The 16031-nt window shown below is 40.3% G+C and overlaps 1 protein-coding gene across 1 annotated transcript in view; it reads left to right on the top strand.

Annotated features, from left to right (window-relative positions):
- lamb4 (laminin, beta 4) overlaps positions 1-15768 on the top strand; it is a 69689-nt gene extending 53921 nt beyond the window's left edge. The window contains exons 27-34 of the mRNA XM_042335441.1: positions 211-416; positions 974-1177; positions 6971-7115; positions 10734-10941; positions 11675-11813; positions 13321-13497; positions 14728-14878; positions 15586-15768. Coding sequence (XP_042191375.1) covers positions 211-416; positions 974-1177; positions 6971-7115; positions 10734-10941; positions 11675-11813; positions 13321-13497; positions 14728-14878; positions 15586-15710 — 1355 coding nt within the window. The 3' untranslated portion in view covers positions 15711-15768. The remainder of the gene's footprint in view (positions 1-210; positions 417-973; positions 1178-6970; positions 7116-10733; positions 10942-11674; positions 11814-13320; positions 13498-14727; positions 14879-15585) is intronic.
- The last annotated feature ends 263 nt before the right edge of the window (positions 15769-16031 follow it).

Below are 16031 nucleotides of genomic sequence, written 5' to 3'. Positions count from 1 at the left end.
GGTCAATTACTTCTTGGTTGTTTGTGGACAAATCAACTACCATGGTCACCTGCAAAAATATACAGTACACAGTGAAGTGCTTTGAGACATTTCAATGATATGAATAGGCATTATATCAAATGCAAGGATTATCATTGTAAATTATATCTAATATTTGGATTATAGCTAGTCAGAGGATAAGGAAAATAATTGTTTTACTTTTGTTGACAGGTGTATCTGACAGTATCAATAAATATTACCAAAATTCTAAAGCCTCTCAGGAGAAAGTAGATGGATCAAAAAGCGTGAATGATTCAAAATCTACACAAGAAACGACAGCTTCCTTGTTCGACAAAGTCCTGCTAAATGGCAGTAATAAAATTAATGAACTAAAGAAAAAGGTTGATCTTTTAGATCTGAGTTTAGTAAATAATAAGGTGAGTCCTGAAATTCAATAAGCTAAAATAGTTTTAATGTGGGTTATTTGACAAATACATTAGAATGAATATCATTCAGATCTATAATACAATGTGCATTGTGGATAAGTGCAAATGTAAGAAGTGTTTATTTTTAACTTAGAATGTGAAATTAAACATAGAAAACAAAAAATTGAACTTAACAAGCATCAAACATGTTTCCCCATGGAGAGTTGGAATGAATGCTCAGCAAAACAGTTGATTAATATGACTTTTTTAAAAATCTGTTCAAGGTTTATAACAATAGACATTTCCTTGCTGCAGAGAATGTCATCATTGGAATGCAGCCAATCAATTACCTTCAGGGATTTGGGAAATTCTAGTTTAGTTTACATATTTAAGTACTGATACTCAGGAGTAATACCATGCTTAACTGGAATAGACTGAATTTGTCTTATTCTCTTCAATGACCTGTCAGTCTAACAACGTAAATATTAAGTATTATACAATTAAATTATTTTCAATCACCTCTGTTGTAAATTCCTTTTTATATTCTCTTTTCTGTTGGGCTTATGCAGATTTGCGGAGTGCAAAGCAATTTGCCATGCCACAAAGACCTGTGTGGAGGAGCTTTATGTCGTGATGACTATGGAAACAGAAGATGTGGTGGCCCGTACTGCAATGGGGCTCTAACAGTGTCAAAAGATGCAAAAATCAAAGCTGAAGAAACAGATGATCAAATGAATAATCTCTTAAAACAATTGCAAGATACAATCAACCAGGTATTATTAACCACATAAGCCGTTTACACTGACATCCTGTGTTGCAGAAACATCCTGCATAACTCAAACACAATTGAAGCCAAGTAGTATCAAGTGGACATGGTACTAAAAAAGAAAATGAATCAGGGAACAGAGTTCTTGTCACTATTCACCCACAATGACCACTAGAATGTCAGGCTGTGATTCCCGTTCAAAATGTAACTTGTCTCCTCCATCAGCTTCATATGTTTGCTCCTCACAAAGATAACAGGTGGAAAAATTGAAAATGAATAAATAGCCTGTCTGTCATTTCAGAAACTGAGCGTTTGTTGTAACTATGATCTAAGACTAAATCCTGCCCAATATTGGATCAGGTTAAATAAACACAAACATGCATTCTATTTTTTCATGAGACACCCAACCTAATTATTTCTGTTTAAATTATTATTTTATGCACTTGCTCCTCCAAGCTTCAAATACATTATAATAATACTAATAATAATCCTTGCATTTGATATAGCGCTTATCACGTCTTCAAGACGTCTCAAAGCGCTTCACAGAATATACTGCAAAGTGAATTGACTATATTTTGTAGGTGAAAGTCAGCAGCCAATTGCACACAGCAGTGTCCCACAAACAGTCTTGGATTGAATGACCAAATTATTAATTATTACATTTTTTGAAGGAATTATTATTCCCGGAAAAGCGATCCACCAATCGACTAACAACTGGGTTCCTAATTACTGCTGGGTAAACAGAGGCATGTGGAGTAAGGAAACTTGCCCAACATTTCGCCCTGCTGGGAATCACTTGCTAGACGAATGCTGTGTCCAATTGTCAAACATGGACTTCCCTTTCCCTGCATTTAAATCAAAATGCATCACATTCCTACTCTAACTCTAAGTCATTCTGTATTAGCACATCAAGATTGTCAATTTCCTGACCGCAGTCTTCCTTTCCTCATTAATATACAGGATTTTCAATCACACATTTTACCATTTCTTCTTCACTTTCTTATGATCTTGGCCAATAGAAAAGTGAGACCGCAATATTTACACGGAATCCACTACAAACGACCCATGGCGTCACAAACCTATAAAACCCAGTGTACTCAGGCTCCCGGGACTGTAAGTGTCTCCTCTGTATATTTCTGTGTGAGAGTGTCTATGTGTCTCTCTCCTCTGTATGTCTCTGTGTGAGTGTGTCTGTGAGTGTGTCTCTCCTCTATATCTCTGTGTGTGTGTCTGTGTGTGACTCTCGCCTGTGTATGTTTCTGTGTGAGTGTGTCTGTGAGTATGTGTCTCTCTCATCTGTATGTCTCTGTATGAGTGTCTGTGTGTCTCTCTTTTCTCTGTATGTCTCTGTGTGAGAGTGACTGTGTTTCTCCGTCTTCTTTGTATGTCTAGGTGAGTGTGTCTCTCTCCCCTCTGTATGTCTCTGTGTGTGTCTCTGTGTGTCTCTCTCTCCTCTGTTTGTCTCTGTGTGAGTGTATCTGTGTCTCCCTCTCTTCAGTATGTCTCTATGTTAATGTGTCTGTGTCTCTCTCTCCTCTGTATGTCTCTGTGTAAGTGTATCTGTGTGTGTCCTCTCCTCTGTATTGGTGGCCCTCTGTGTATGTGAGTATCTGTGTCTTTGTTTCTCTCTTTCTCCTCTTAATGTCTCTGTGTGAATGTGTCTGTGCGTCTTTCTCCTCTGTATGTCTCTGCGTGAGTGTGCCTGTGTGTTTCTCTCTTCTCTGTATGTCCCCGTGTGGGTGTGTCTGTGTGTCTCTCTCTCCTCTGTATGTCTATATGAGTGTGTGTCTCTCTCCTCTGTATGTCTCTGTGTGAGTGTGTCTGTGTGTTGCTCTCTCCTCTGTATTTCCCCGTGTGAGTGTGCTTGTGTGTGTCTCTCTCTCCTCTGTATGTCACTGTTTGATTGTGTCTGTGTGTCTCTATGTCTTTTGTATGTCTCTGTGTGGGTCTGTATGTGTGTGTCTCTCTCATCTGTATGTCTCTGCTTGAGGGTGTCTGGGTGTCTATTTTGCTTCTGTATGTCTCTGTGAGTAGTCTCTCCTCTGTATGTCTCTGCATGAGTGTGTCTGCGTGTCTATCTTTACTCTGTATGTCTCTGTGTGACTGTGTGTCTCCCTCTCCTCTGTATCTCCATGTGAGTGTGTCTCTCTCTGTATGTCTCTATGTGTCTGTGTGTCTCTCTCTTCTCTGTATGTCTCTGTGTGAGTGTGTCTGTATGTGTCTCTCTCCTCTGTATGTGTGGCTCTCTGTGTCTGTGAGTATCTGTGTATCTGTGTGTCAATCTCGCTTCTGTATGTCTCTGTGAGGGTATTTCCCTCTCCTGTGTATGTCTCTGTGTGAGTGTGTCTGTGAGTATGTATCTCTCTCCTCTGTATGTCTCTGAAAGAGTGTGTCTGTGTGTCTCTCTTTTCTCTGTATGTCTCTGTGTGAGAGTGACTGTGGGTTTCTCCCTCTCCTCTGTACGTCTATGTGAGTGTGTCTCTTTCTCCTCTATATGTGTCTGTGTATCTCTCTTCTGTAAGTTTCTGTGAGTGTGTATGTGTGTCTCTCTCTCCTCCATATGTCTGTGTGAGTGTATGTGTGTGTCTCCCTCTCTGTGTGCATGTGTCTGTGTTTCTCTCGCCTCTGTATGTCTCTGTGAGTGTGTTTCTCTCTCCTCTGTATGTCTCTGTGTGAGTGTCTGTATGTGTCTCTCTCCTCTGTATGTGTGGCTCTCTGTGTCTGTGAGTATCTGTGTATCTGTGTGTCAATCTCGCTTCTGTGTGTCTCTGTGAGTGTGCCTCTCTCTCTGTATGTTTCTGCATGAGTGTGTCTTTGTGTCTGTCTTTTCTCTGTATGTCTCAGTGTGAGTGTGACTGTGTGTCTCTCTCTCCTCTGTATGTCTCTGTTTGAGTGTGTATGTGTGTCTCTCTCTCCTCTGTATGTCTCAGTGTGAGTGTGACTGTGTGTCTCTCTCTCCTCTGTATGTCTCTGTTTGAGTGTGTATGTGTGTCTCTCTCTCCTCTGTATGTCTCTATGTGAGTGTGTCTGTGTGTTTCTCTCTCCTCTGTATGTCTCTGTGTGAGTGTGTCTGCGTGTCTCTCTCCTCTGTACGTGTGTCTCCCTGTGTCTGTGAGTAGCTGTGTCTTTGTGTCTCTCTCTCCTCTGTGTCTCTCTTTCTCCTCTCTATGTCTCTGTGTGAATGTGCCTGTGTCTCTCTCTCCTCTGTATGTCTCTGCGTGAGTATGTCTGTGTGTGTCTCCCTCTCCTCTGTATGTCTACGTGAGTGTGTCTCTCCCTCCTCTGTATATCTCTGTGTGAGGTCTGTGTGTGTCTCTCTCTCCTCTGTATGTCTCTGTGTGAGCATATCTGTGTCTCCCTCTCTTCAGTATGTCTCTATGTTAATGTGTCTTTGTGTCTCTCTCCACTGTATGTCTCTGTGTGAGTGTGGCTGTGTGTTTCTCTCTCCTCTGTATGTCCCTGTATGAGTGTGTCTGTGTGTCTCTCCTCTGTATGTCACTGTTTGAGTGTGTCTTTGTGTCTCTATCTCCTCTGTATGTCCTTATGTGAGTGCGCCTATATGTGGCTCTCTCTCCTCCGTATGTCTCTGTGTGGGTGTGTATGTGTGTGTCTCTTTCATCTGTATGTCTCTGCATGAGTGTGTCTGTGTGTCTCCCTCTCCTCTGTATCTCTGTGAGTGTGTCTCTCTCTGTATGTCTCTATGTGTCTGTGTGTCTCTCTCTTCTCTGTATGTCTGTTTGAGTGTGTATGTGTGTTTCTCTCTCCTCTGTATGTCTCTGTGTGAGTGTGTCTGTATGTGTCTCTCTCCTCTGTATGTGTGGATCTCTGTGTCTGTGAGTATCTGTGTATCAATCTCGCTTCGGTATGTCTCTGTGAGGGTATCTCCCTCTTCTGTGTATGTCTCTGTGTGAGTGTGTCTGTGAGTATGTTTCTCTCTCCTCTGTATGTCTCTGTATGAGTGTGTCTGTGTGTCTCTCTTTTCTCTGTATGTCTCTGTGTGAGAGTGACTGTATGTTTCTCCCTCTCCTCTGTACGTCTATGTGAGTGTGTCTCTCTCTTCTGTATGTCTCTATGTGTCTGTGTATCTCTCTCTTCTCTGTATGTTTCTGTCTGAGTGTGTATATGTGTCTCTCTCCTCCGTATGTCTGTGTGAGTGTGTCTGTGTGTGTCTCCCTCTCCTCTGTATGTCTGTGTGAGTGTGTCTTGTGTGTCTCTCTCCTCTCTATATGCATTGTGTCTGTGTTTCTCTCGCCTCTGCATGTCTCTGTGAGTCTGTATGTCTTTGTGTAAGTATGTATGTGAGTGTCTCTCTCTCTCTCTCCTCTGTATGTCTCAGTGTGAGTGTGACTGTGTGTCTCTCTCTCCTCTGTATGTCTCTGTTTGAGTGTGTCTGTGTGTCTCTCTCTCCTTGGTATGTCTGTATGTGAGTGTGTCTGTGTGTTTCTCTCTCCTCTCTATGTCTCTGTGTGAGTGTGTCTGCGTGTGTCTCTCTCCTCTGTATGTGTGGCTCTTTGTGTCTGTGAGTAGATGTGTGTCTTTGTGTCTCTCTCTCCTCTCTATGTCTCTATGTGAATGTGCCTGTGTCTCTCTCTCCTTTGTGTCTCTCTCGCCTCTTAATGTCTCTATGTGAGTGTGTGTGTCTCTCTCTCCTCTGTATGTCTCTGTGTGAGTGTGTCTCTATCCTCTGTATGTCTGTGTGCGAGTGTGTGTCTTTCTCTTGTTCGTCTTTCTCTCTCCTCTATATCTCTATGTGAGTGTGTTTATGTGTGTCTATCTCATCAGTGTGTCTCTGTGTGAGTGTGTCTGTGTGTCTCTCTCCTCTGTATTCTCTGTGAGTGTGTCTCTCTCTCCTCTGTATGTCTCTGTGTGAGTGTGTCTGTGTGTCTCCTCTGTATGTCTCTGCATGAGTTTGTCTGTATGAATGTGTCTGTGTGTGTCTCCCTTTCTCCTGTATGTCTCCATGTGAGTGTGTCTGTTTGGCTCTCTCCTCTGCATGTCTCTGTGAGTGTGTCTCTCTCTGCTCCGTATGTCTCTGTGTGAGTGTGTCTGTATGTGTCTCTCTCCTCTGTATGTGTGGCTCTCTGTGTCTGTGAGTTTCTATGTCTGATAGTGAGTCTCTTTTTGTGTTTGTGACTGTATGTCTGTGAGTGTGTCTTTCTCTGTTTCTTTGTCTGTGAGCGGTGGCTGCCCTGAGAGGCAGGATTTGATGACCTCCTGGCTCCCGCAGTTAGGTCACTGGCGAGCAGTGCTGGTGTTTGTCAGATCTCCAAGCCTTCAAATCTGCTTCGGGGTTGAAACGGACAATTCAGCCCTTTGCGCCTGCGCTGGTGTCTCCACGCACTCCACCACCGCATCCCCCGAGTTGGCCCTCAATTTTGTTAAAGGAAGCATTTTTTTTGCAACTATCTAACGTGTTTATTATCAATAATAAAGTGAAATAATATTAATAATCCTTGCATTTGATATAATACCTTATCACATCTTCGAGACGTCTCAAAGCGCTTCACAGAATATACTGTGAAGTGAATTGACTGTATATTTTGTGGACAAAACACGGCAGCAATTTTCACACAGCAGAGTCCCACAAACAGTCGTGGATTGAATGACCAAATTATTTTATTTTTTGAAGGGATTATCCACAAAAAACTGATCCGCCAATTGACTAACAAACAGGTTCCTAATTGCTGCTAGGTGAAAGAGGTGTGTAGAGTAAGGAAACTTGCCCATCATTTCGCCGGGCAAAGCAAAACATTGGGCAAGTTTCCTTACTCCAAATGCCTCTGTTCTTTTATTTCCGCAGATTGATTCTGTCAGGAAAGTGACACAAGAAAGCAAGGACAAGGCAACCAGATTATCAGATAAAATAACTGAGATGAAGAATCGACTCAAAAAGGACAAAGAACAAATGAAAACTGTCATCCAAAAAGTGAAAGATTTTCTCACCGGTATTTAATCAGTTTTCCTATACTTTAGCAATGTCATATCCAGGAAGGCAACTTGTATATTTTAGTATAATGTAGAACAGGGTGGTCACGCCTCCCTCCATTTCATCTGGCTCACCCACTCCCTCCATGACCCATAAAGGTTATGTTTCTGGAAGGGAAACACAAAATTGCTTTTGCATCCGCGGAGGTTTCTCAAATCCAGCCCTCAGCAGCCAACAGATTGGATCCTATATAAAGGAGAAGACATATGAAAGCCTCACTTGAACAGAGAGCCCAGCAGCGTGAGGAGGGAACGGAGTGAGGTGAACAAAGTCAGAATTTGGTGAGAGTGGGAATTCAGTGCAGAGGGGGAAAGGTGCAGAATTATAAAATATGTAAGTTATATTAAAATAATATAAAACAAGTCTGGGAATATGGCAGGGCACACACTAGTTGCATGCACATTGTGTGCCATGTGGGAACTCCAGGATGCTTTGTGTGCCCTGGACAAACACATGTATAAAAAGCGCCACCGGCTGCTCGAAATTGAGCTCAGAGTTTCTGAGCTCGAGATCTGCGTGTATGTTTCTGTGTGAGCTCGAGGAGAGGCTGGTGTCACTATATAGCATATGGGAGGCTGTAGAGTTCATGGATCGAATGTTTCAGGAGGTGGTCACCCCACAGCTACAGAGGGTTCAGAAGGAGAGTGAGTGGGTGACCATCCGGCATGGTAGGAAGAGGGGACGGGCAGTGCAGAAATCCCCTAAGAGTTAGGCACTCACAAACCGGTTCTCTGTACTGAATACTGGTTAGGGTGATGACACCTCTGGGGAGGGGAGTCAAAAGCAAATGGATGCACAGGAAGAGTGTCAATGCAACTGTCATTGCGGACACAATGGTGAAAGGAATAGACAGGCGTTTCTGCAATCAAAGACGTGACTGGTATGGTATGTTGCCTCCCTGGTGCCAGGGTTGAAGACATCTTGTGCAAAACATTCTACAGGGGGAAGGGGAACATCCAGAAGACGGCACTGGAAAGGGACAATATGCTAGACAGTTAGAGGGTCCACAAACAGAATCTATTTGGTTAGCGTTAAGGATCAGAAAAGGAGCTGTTACTTTGTTAGGTGTCTACTATAGACCAACAAATAGTGGGAAGGAGATAGACGAGCAAGCAGATTTCAGAAAGAGTAGTGATAATGGAGGACTTCAATTATCCTAACACAGACTAGCAAAATAACAGTGTAAAGGCAAGGAGGGGGAAGGATTCCTGAAATGTGTGCAGGATAATTTCTGGATCAGTATGTTTCCAGCCCAATCGGAAGGAAGCAGTGCTGAATCAACAGTGTAAAACAACAGTGTAAAGGCAAGGAGGGGGAAGGATTCCTGAAATGTGAGCAGGATAATTTCTGTATCAGTATGTTTCCAGCCCAACTCGGAAGGAAGCAGTGCTGAATCTAGTTCTGGGGATTGAAATGGGGCAAATGGAGCAGGTTTCAGTAGGAGAGCATTTGTACAACGGTGATCACAACATCATCAGGTTTAGAGTACTTATGGAAAGGGACAAGGAGCAATCAAAGGTGAAGATACTCAACTGGAAGAGGGCTAACTTCAGTGAGTGTAAAAGCAACCTAGCCAAGGTGGACTGGAAAGATTGGCAGGTAAAACAGCTAATGAGCAATGGGAAGCCTTCAAGGAGGAGATAGTTTGGGGACAGAACTAATACATTCCCACAAAGGGGAAAGGTAGGGCATCCAAACCTCCCTGGATGAATAAGGAAATTGGGATTCAAATAAAACAGAAAAGATGGCCCATGCTTGGGCCCCGACACCTGACTGTTTAGCGCTTTGGGAAGTCCACCCGACGTGAAAGGCGCGCTATAAATGTAATTTTGTTGCTGTTGTTATGATAAATGTCAAGTCCAAAATACAGATGATAATCAAATAGAATATAGAAAGTACAGAGGAGAACTGAAAAAGGAAATAAGAGGGGCAAAGAGATTATATGCAAAAGGATTAGCAGGTAATATAGAAACCCTAAGATATTTTATAAGCGCATAAAGAATAAAAGGTTAGTCAAAGGTAAGGTGGGTCCAATTAGGGACCAAAGAGGAAATCTTCCTGTAGTGGCAGAGGCCATGGCTGACGTACTGAATGAGTACTTTGCATCTGTTTTCACAAAAGAAGACTTAGCCAATGTCACAGTATCGGAGGAGAGGGTAGAGAAATTGGATAAGATGAGAATAAACCGATAGGAGGTACTAAAAAGGTTGTCGGAGCTCAAGATAGATAAATCACCCAGTCAGGACGGGCTGCATCCTAGGTTACTGAGGGAAGTAAGGGTGGAAATAACGGAGGCTCTGGCCACAATCTTTCAATCCTTCTTGGACACCGGGGCGGTGCCAGAGGACTGGAGGGTTGCAAATGTTACTCCCCTGTACAAAAAGGGGCAGAAGGATAAACCCGGGAACTACAGGTCAGTCAGCCTAACATCAGTAGTGGGGAAACTTCTAAAGACTATAATTCGGGACAAAATAAATTTTCACTTAGAAAAATATGGGTTAATAAAGGACAGTCAACATGGATTTGATAAAGACAAATCACGTCTAACAAACCTGATAAAGGCATTGGGGAGTGTGCAAAAGAGATTTACCAGGATGGTACCAAGAATGAGGGACTTCAGTTATCAGGAGAGGCTAGAGAAGCTCGGATTAATCTCCATGGAGCAGAGAATGTTTTTTAAAACAGCGAGTTGTTCGGATCTGGAATGCATTGCTTGAAAGGGCGATGGAAGCCGATTCGATAAAAGCTTTTAAGAGAGAAGTAGATGATTATTTGGGGAGAACAAGTTTGCAGAGCTATGGGGAGAGAACGGGGAGTGGGATTGATTTGGATAGCTCTTTTTAAAGAACCGGCACAGACACGATGGGCCGAACGGTCTCCTTCTGTGTTGTATAATTGTACGATTCTATGATCATCCTGATGTAGAATATAACATTAAATGAGTACTGTAGCGGACACTGGGATTTGCAGCAAAGCAGATCAACTTGTAACGGATGTTAATTCAGCGTCCCGTCTACTTCGCCAGATATACACTAAAGATCCCATGACCCTATTCAAAAAGATAAGCAAGTTTCTCCCAGTGTCCTTTTCAACAATATCCCACATAAAATTGGTTGTTCGCTTCATAACAGGTTTTGGGACCTCCGCATGTGTTGGTCTTAATTGTGGAAATAGTTAATTATATCAAAAATAGGATTTCCAACAAAATTATCCTTTTTGGGACTATAAGTAGCAAGCAGATGGACACTTTATTTCAAAAAGGACAATTTTCCTCAGATGTTCTGAGAAATATGTCTTTGACTCTTCTGAACTCTGTCTAGATGTGAAACCGAAAATTCCACCTGATCTTAGTCTGTAAAACATTTTGCCTTAAAATTTAAAATGAATTATGGAAACCAATTTTCTAGAATTCTTAAAAAGAAACCAGTTTTCAAATACAGACTGAATTTAAGAATTTTCCACAATTGTGCACAATTTTAAATTTTAAGACAAAGTGACCTTAAAAGGCAATGTATTCCTGGTTTATGATATTCTTTTTTTCTCACTTTGTGTTTTTTTCTATTTCCTTCAATTAAAGCTGACAATGTTCATCCTGAAGACATTAAGAAGATTGCAAACTATGTTCTTTCTCTCTCGTTGCCCATCAGTGCTAAAGAAGTGGAGAACAAAGGGAAGGAGATCCAGAAAATTCTTTCAGAAATCCAAGATGTCGACAAAGAAATAGAAAAATTAAATCAACGCTCCGGAGAAGCAAAGGATCTTCTGAAAAGTGCAAAGAAAGCTGAGTGTGTAGAGCTTTATATTTCATTCATAAGTGGCTTGATATATTAATAGTCTTATATTTCAATATTCTGGGTTTCTCCTTATTATCTTTTTAACTGTATTGCTGCAATACAATTAGCTACTTTATAAATCATTGAACTGGATTTTAATAAATTAAAAACATTCCTTTACTAAAAGCAACCCATATCCTTATTTCAAATTTGCAGTACCAGAAATTTTAGGACTCAATAAAATCTACTTTAAGTGCTCTGAGACGCTATCCTGCGTGGAGGGCGCTGTATAAGCACAAGTTGTTGTTGTTACTTTCCAAACAAACTATACCTATTCTATATTCAAATAAAATAATCACAACATTTTAATCATGCTTCATAGCTTGTTTACAAGATTAAAATACCAAAATCTACCCTTTATATCTGTTCTGTTTCCATGCAGAATATTTTTTCATCCACATGGAGTAAGACATAAGAAATACAGCATAAGATTGTATTTGAATATCAGAAATAATTCCTATACACAAACTTGTAAACCGTGGGTCGCTTAATGATACGATTTATTAGCACTATTGTTAACTGGTGATATATTACTTCTCTAGCCTTGCCTCTATCTGAGTGTAAGATTTTATATTAATAGCAAGCATACATGAAACACTGAATACATTAATAGTTTTATGTTGTATTAACAAGAGATCTGTCTGTTAAATCTGTCTGATACTATCTTTTATGTGTGAATTATTAGAAATGCAGCTAAAGAAATCCCAGACACAATTGAAATCGAGAATAATCTGAACAAAATCAAGCAAGTTCAAAGATCCACTGAAGATAAAATAAAGACGATCAAACTTGATATGAACAATGCCCAGGATAGGATCTCAAAGGTAAGAGATATTAAAATCTGTGAGGGGGACATTTGTCTTTTCTTTACCTATATATTAGGGTATTATTTATTATACTTTAGACAGTAGTCAGAAAGCCCTTTAGCCCATTTGATTTTGTCCTTTCAGAGTATACACCCTACAGACATTCCCATTACAAGAACTATGTGTTTCTTGAATGAGTCCAATATATAGCTTTCTGGGTGGTTTATACTTTATTTCTGAAAGGGAAACACAAAGTATTGCTTTTGCTGCCCTATTTCTCAAATAGGATATCCTGCCCTCAGCAGCCAAATGGTTGAATCACCCTTATGTACAATATAACATTAGATGAATACTGTAGTGGACGCTGGGGAGTCATGGAAGATGTAGTCAATGCTACCCATAGTTGGTAATAAAGCAGATCAACTTTTAACGATGTTAAACCAACGTCCCATCTACCTCGTCAGATAGACACTAAAGTGCGAAGAGGTCTCTGACTTCTTTGCCTCAGAGATTGAAAACTTCCACTTGGCTGCATCATCCTCGCCCCACTCCATGTCCTCTTCCACCCCACCCAGACCATCCACATCGCCTTCTCCCTCCACCACGGCTCCTACAACTCCCCCTCCTTACACTCCTTTGCCCCCATTTCTCCCTCCTCCCTCCCAACCACAATCATCCGCATGAAGTTCACCACCTGCTGCCTCGATCCCCCCTCCACCCAGCTGCGAGTCACTCAACTCCCCCTCCTCTCCCCACTGCTGGCTGACACAGTCAACCAGGCTCTCTCCTCAGGCTCTGTTCCACTCCCCCTGAAAATTACTGTCATCACGTCCCTCCTCAAAGAACCCACCCTCGATCCCTCCAATCTCTCACACTACCATCCCATCTCCAACCTTCCCTTCCTCGCTAAAGTTCTGGAATGCATTGTTGCAGGTCAAATTCAGTCACATCTCTCCCTCCACTACCTCCTCGAACCATTGCAGGCTGGTTTTCACCCTGCCCACAGCACAGAGACAGTTCTTAAGATGAACTCAGAGATGACAGCAACCAAAGTGGTTTCTGTCATCAATGCTGATCATCATCAAAATTCTGAAATGAACATGGTAACTCTAGGGTAGCAATTTATTATAAAATAAATAAGGATTGCAGTAGGAGAGAAAATGAAATAGCATAACTTCCAGCAACCTCACACCCAATGCAAACATTCTTTTCACAGATACTTGAGGCACAAATCAATTACAGTCAGTTAACAACTTACATTAAATAAGTGTAGGGTCTTCTTTAACCATAAGAGCTAGCTTTATGTTCCAAAAATAAGAATGTGTTCTGAAATATGGAATTACATCCTGATCAGTAAAAAAGTGACGATTTCATTTTTCCTTCCAAAAAAATCGCTAGAGATCCTACAAAAACTCGGTGTTTAGATTGATCTGCTGCGGATTTGCAAATGTTCTTTTTGTCATTTAGTTTAAATATTTAAATATTCAGCTTCTTATTTTGTTTGTTTTTTTCTTCTTCCTGACAGCTTGATGAGAAAACAAAGCCATTTGCAGACAATTTCATGACCTTGATGAACAGCCTATCTTGGTTAAATAACAAGACTATGGAACTGAAAAATAAGACTGAGCTGAATCGAGTGCTTGCTGAAAATGCAAAAAAAGTAGCTGATATAGCAACAAGCAGCGCTGAGGAAGCTGACAAAGTAACACCTTTCATATTTTCAAACGTACATAATAATAAGCAATATGATGCAAACACAAAAGTTCTCAGGATAGGTCAAGGTTTCAGATGCTGAATTACATAGGATCACATGGATTGTTACAACATAGAAACAGGTCATTTAGCCCAACTAGCCTGTGCCCGTGTTTATACTCCATATGAGCCTTCAACCCTCCTAATTCGCTCTCCCATACCCCTCTATTCCCTTTTCTCTCATGTATGCATCATGTTTTCTCTTATTTACTTTGCAGTTTTTTTGCTTCAACTACAGCTTCAGCCAGTGAGTTCTATGATCTAACCATCTCGCGTTCGCACCATCTTGCATTCGCACCATCTCGCGTTCGCACCATCTCTCATGTTCTCACCATCTTGCATTCTCATGTTGTCTCTGGAACTCCGTTCCGAGGCCACTGCAACATGCTCTCTTTCCCCCCTCCCCTTTCAAAACATACCTATTTGACCATGCTTTCAGGCATCTTTCCCTTTCTCAACCCCTTTGGCTCCCACCCTCAAATCCAGTGTCGAGCTAGAATTGTCAAAGTTTTGTATGTTTTTCCCATGTGAAAGGTGCTATACCTTTCATATTGGAAGGTACATTATACTGTGTCCTCTGAGTGGTATTTTATTTGCTGCTGAGTACATGAAATATTACTCTCTAAATTCTAAGCTTCTATTTTGACTCAACAGCAATTTTTGTTCCAAAAGCCCTTATAACTTCTATTCAAGCTTCATGACATAAAATTATTTGGATTGTATGTGGCAATAAGTATATTGTTGTGATATTTTGGTAATTTTCTTCTCACCACCTCTCTGGTTGCAAAATACGGACACCATGCGGGTTATTCTCCCCATTGATATTACTGTAGAATGGGGATGAATTGCACTATAAGTTTTTACAATGCAGCAGCTCCTACAAACATGCTCCCAAATAATCTCAACTCTTTGGAAGGCTGGGAGGGGCAGTAATCTAAATGGATCTCATAATGAGATTATCTGACTTTGGGCAACAATTTCAATTAAAATGTTTCTTTTGAATCTTTAATAACTTTTGCAAAATGTATTGTCAGTTCATCCAGATTGAAAGTCTTCATGAAAAGATATAAACGTTACTGCACAAAGTCAGTCCTATGTTGTTTTTTTTCTCGATTGAAACAGGTTTGTCTTTAAGTGAAAAGGACTTTTCTTTATTCAAGGTTATGATTTGCTGTTATAGGAATTTGAAAAATTGAATGATGCTTATGACAATTTAAAGAAACTAAAACTTCAGGAAGTTCCAGTTGATGCGAAACAAAAAGCACAGAAATTACAGGAAGAGGCTTCTGATATGGCAAAAGATCTTGAAGAGAAACTAAAGAGAATAACTCGTAAGTCTCTATGAAAATATTTGTTTCCACCATAGCTTTCTTAACAACAGTTTCAAAGTATTCAGATAAACTCAGGAACACAAGCAGAATTTAGGGCATAAAAACAGAAGTATCTGGAAATATTCATTAGGTCAGGCAACATCTATGGAGAGAGAAAAGTGAGGCAACGTTTCAAGTCGATGACCGTTCTGACAAAAGGTCATCGACCTGAAACATTAACTCACTTTCCTCGCTCCATAGATGCTGCCTGACCTGCTGAGTGTTCCCAGAGACTTCTGATTTTATTTCAGATTTCTAGCATCTGTAGTATTTTGTTTTTTGTTTAGAATTTAGGACAATTTGCTTAAAACTGTCAAAGATTAGCATACCAATGAACTGGGGCTTGAAAACAAATTGCAAATACGTGTTTGGTGACTTCATAATTGAATTAAAAATAATATAAAACTGATTTGAAAATGCAATACTCAGCAGATTTTGTTAAAAGGTTAAAACTCCTTCAGTTTATTAGCTAAGATAAATCAAGTGCTATTTGTTTAACTTTAATTAAAATACTTCAACACAATAATTTTTAAAAAATTAAACAGCAAACAGCAAGAGAAGAAAGGACATAATTGAATAATGCTGTAATCTGAAGGTGAGGACAATTCATTTTGGGAAATATTATTAATTACCTAATATTAACATTGAGGCTTCTCTAATAATTACAGGACTGGAGAAGAGTTTACAAGATGGAAATAAGGAAATAGAAGAGAAGTCAAAACGATTGGGTGAACTTGAAAAAATGGTGATAGAAATCAAAATGTTCATTGACAACTTCTCAAAGACTTGTTAGATACAACAAAAATGTAACTGTTATTAACATTGTTCAATCTTTTCAACCTACATTTTACACAAATAGATATGAAATGTATAGAACTCTCAATTTCTTTGAAATAATTTTATGTCTTGCTGCAGCATCTACAATCAAAGCCCAGGAACATTATGAACTGGGAATAATAATAATAAATATTCTTGCAATTGGTATAACACCTTTCATGTCAAGGATGTGTTTCACAGGATTTACTATAATGCATAATTATTATTATATATCATTTCAAATTTACAGAATTTACATACAAGCAAGGATTATGAGAAAAAAATGTGAATGTTCTGT

Source organism: Callorhinchus milii, unplaced genomic scaffold, assembly GCF_018977255.1.
Source record: "Callorhinchus milii isolate IMCB2004 unplaced genomic scaffold, IMCB_Cmil_1.0 Scaffold5, whole genome shotgun sequence".
NCBI classification, from domain to species: Eukaryota; Metazoa; Chordata; class Chondrichthyes; order Chimaeriformes; family Callorhinchidae; genus Callorhinchus; species Callorhinchus milii.
Note: the sequence above shows the minus strand (reverse complement) of the source record. Positions and strands in the feature narration are given on the sequence as shown.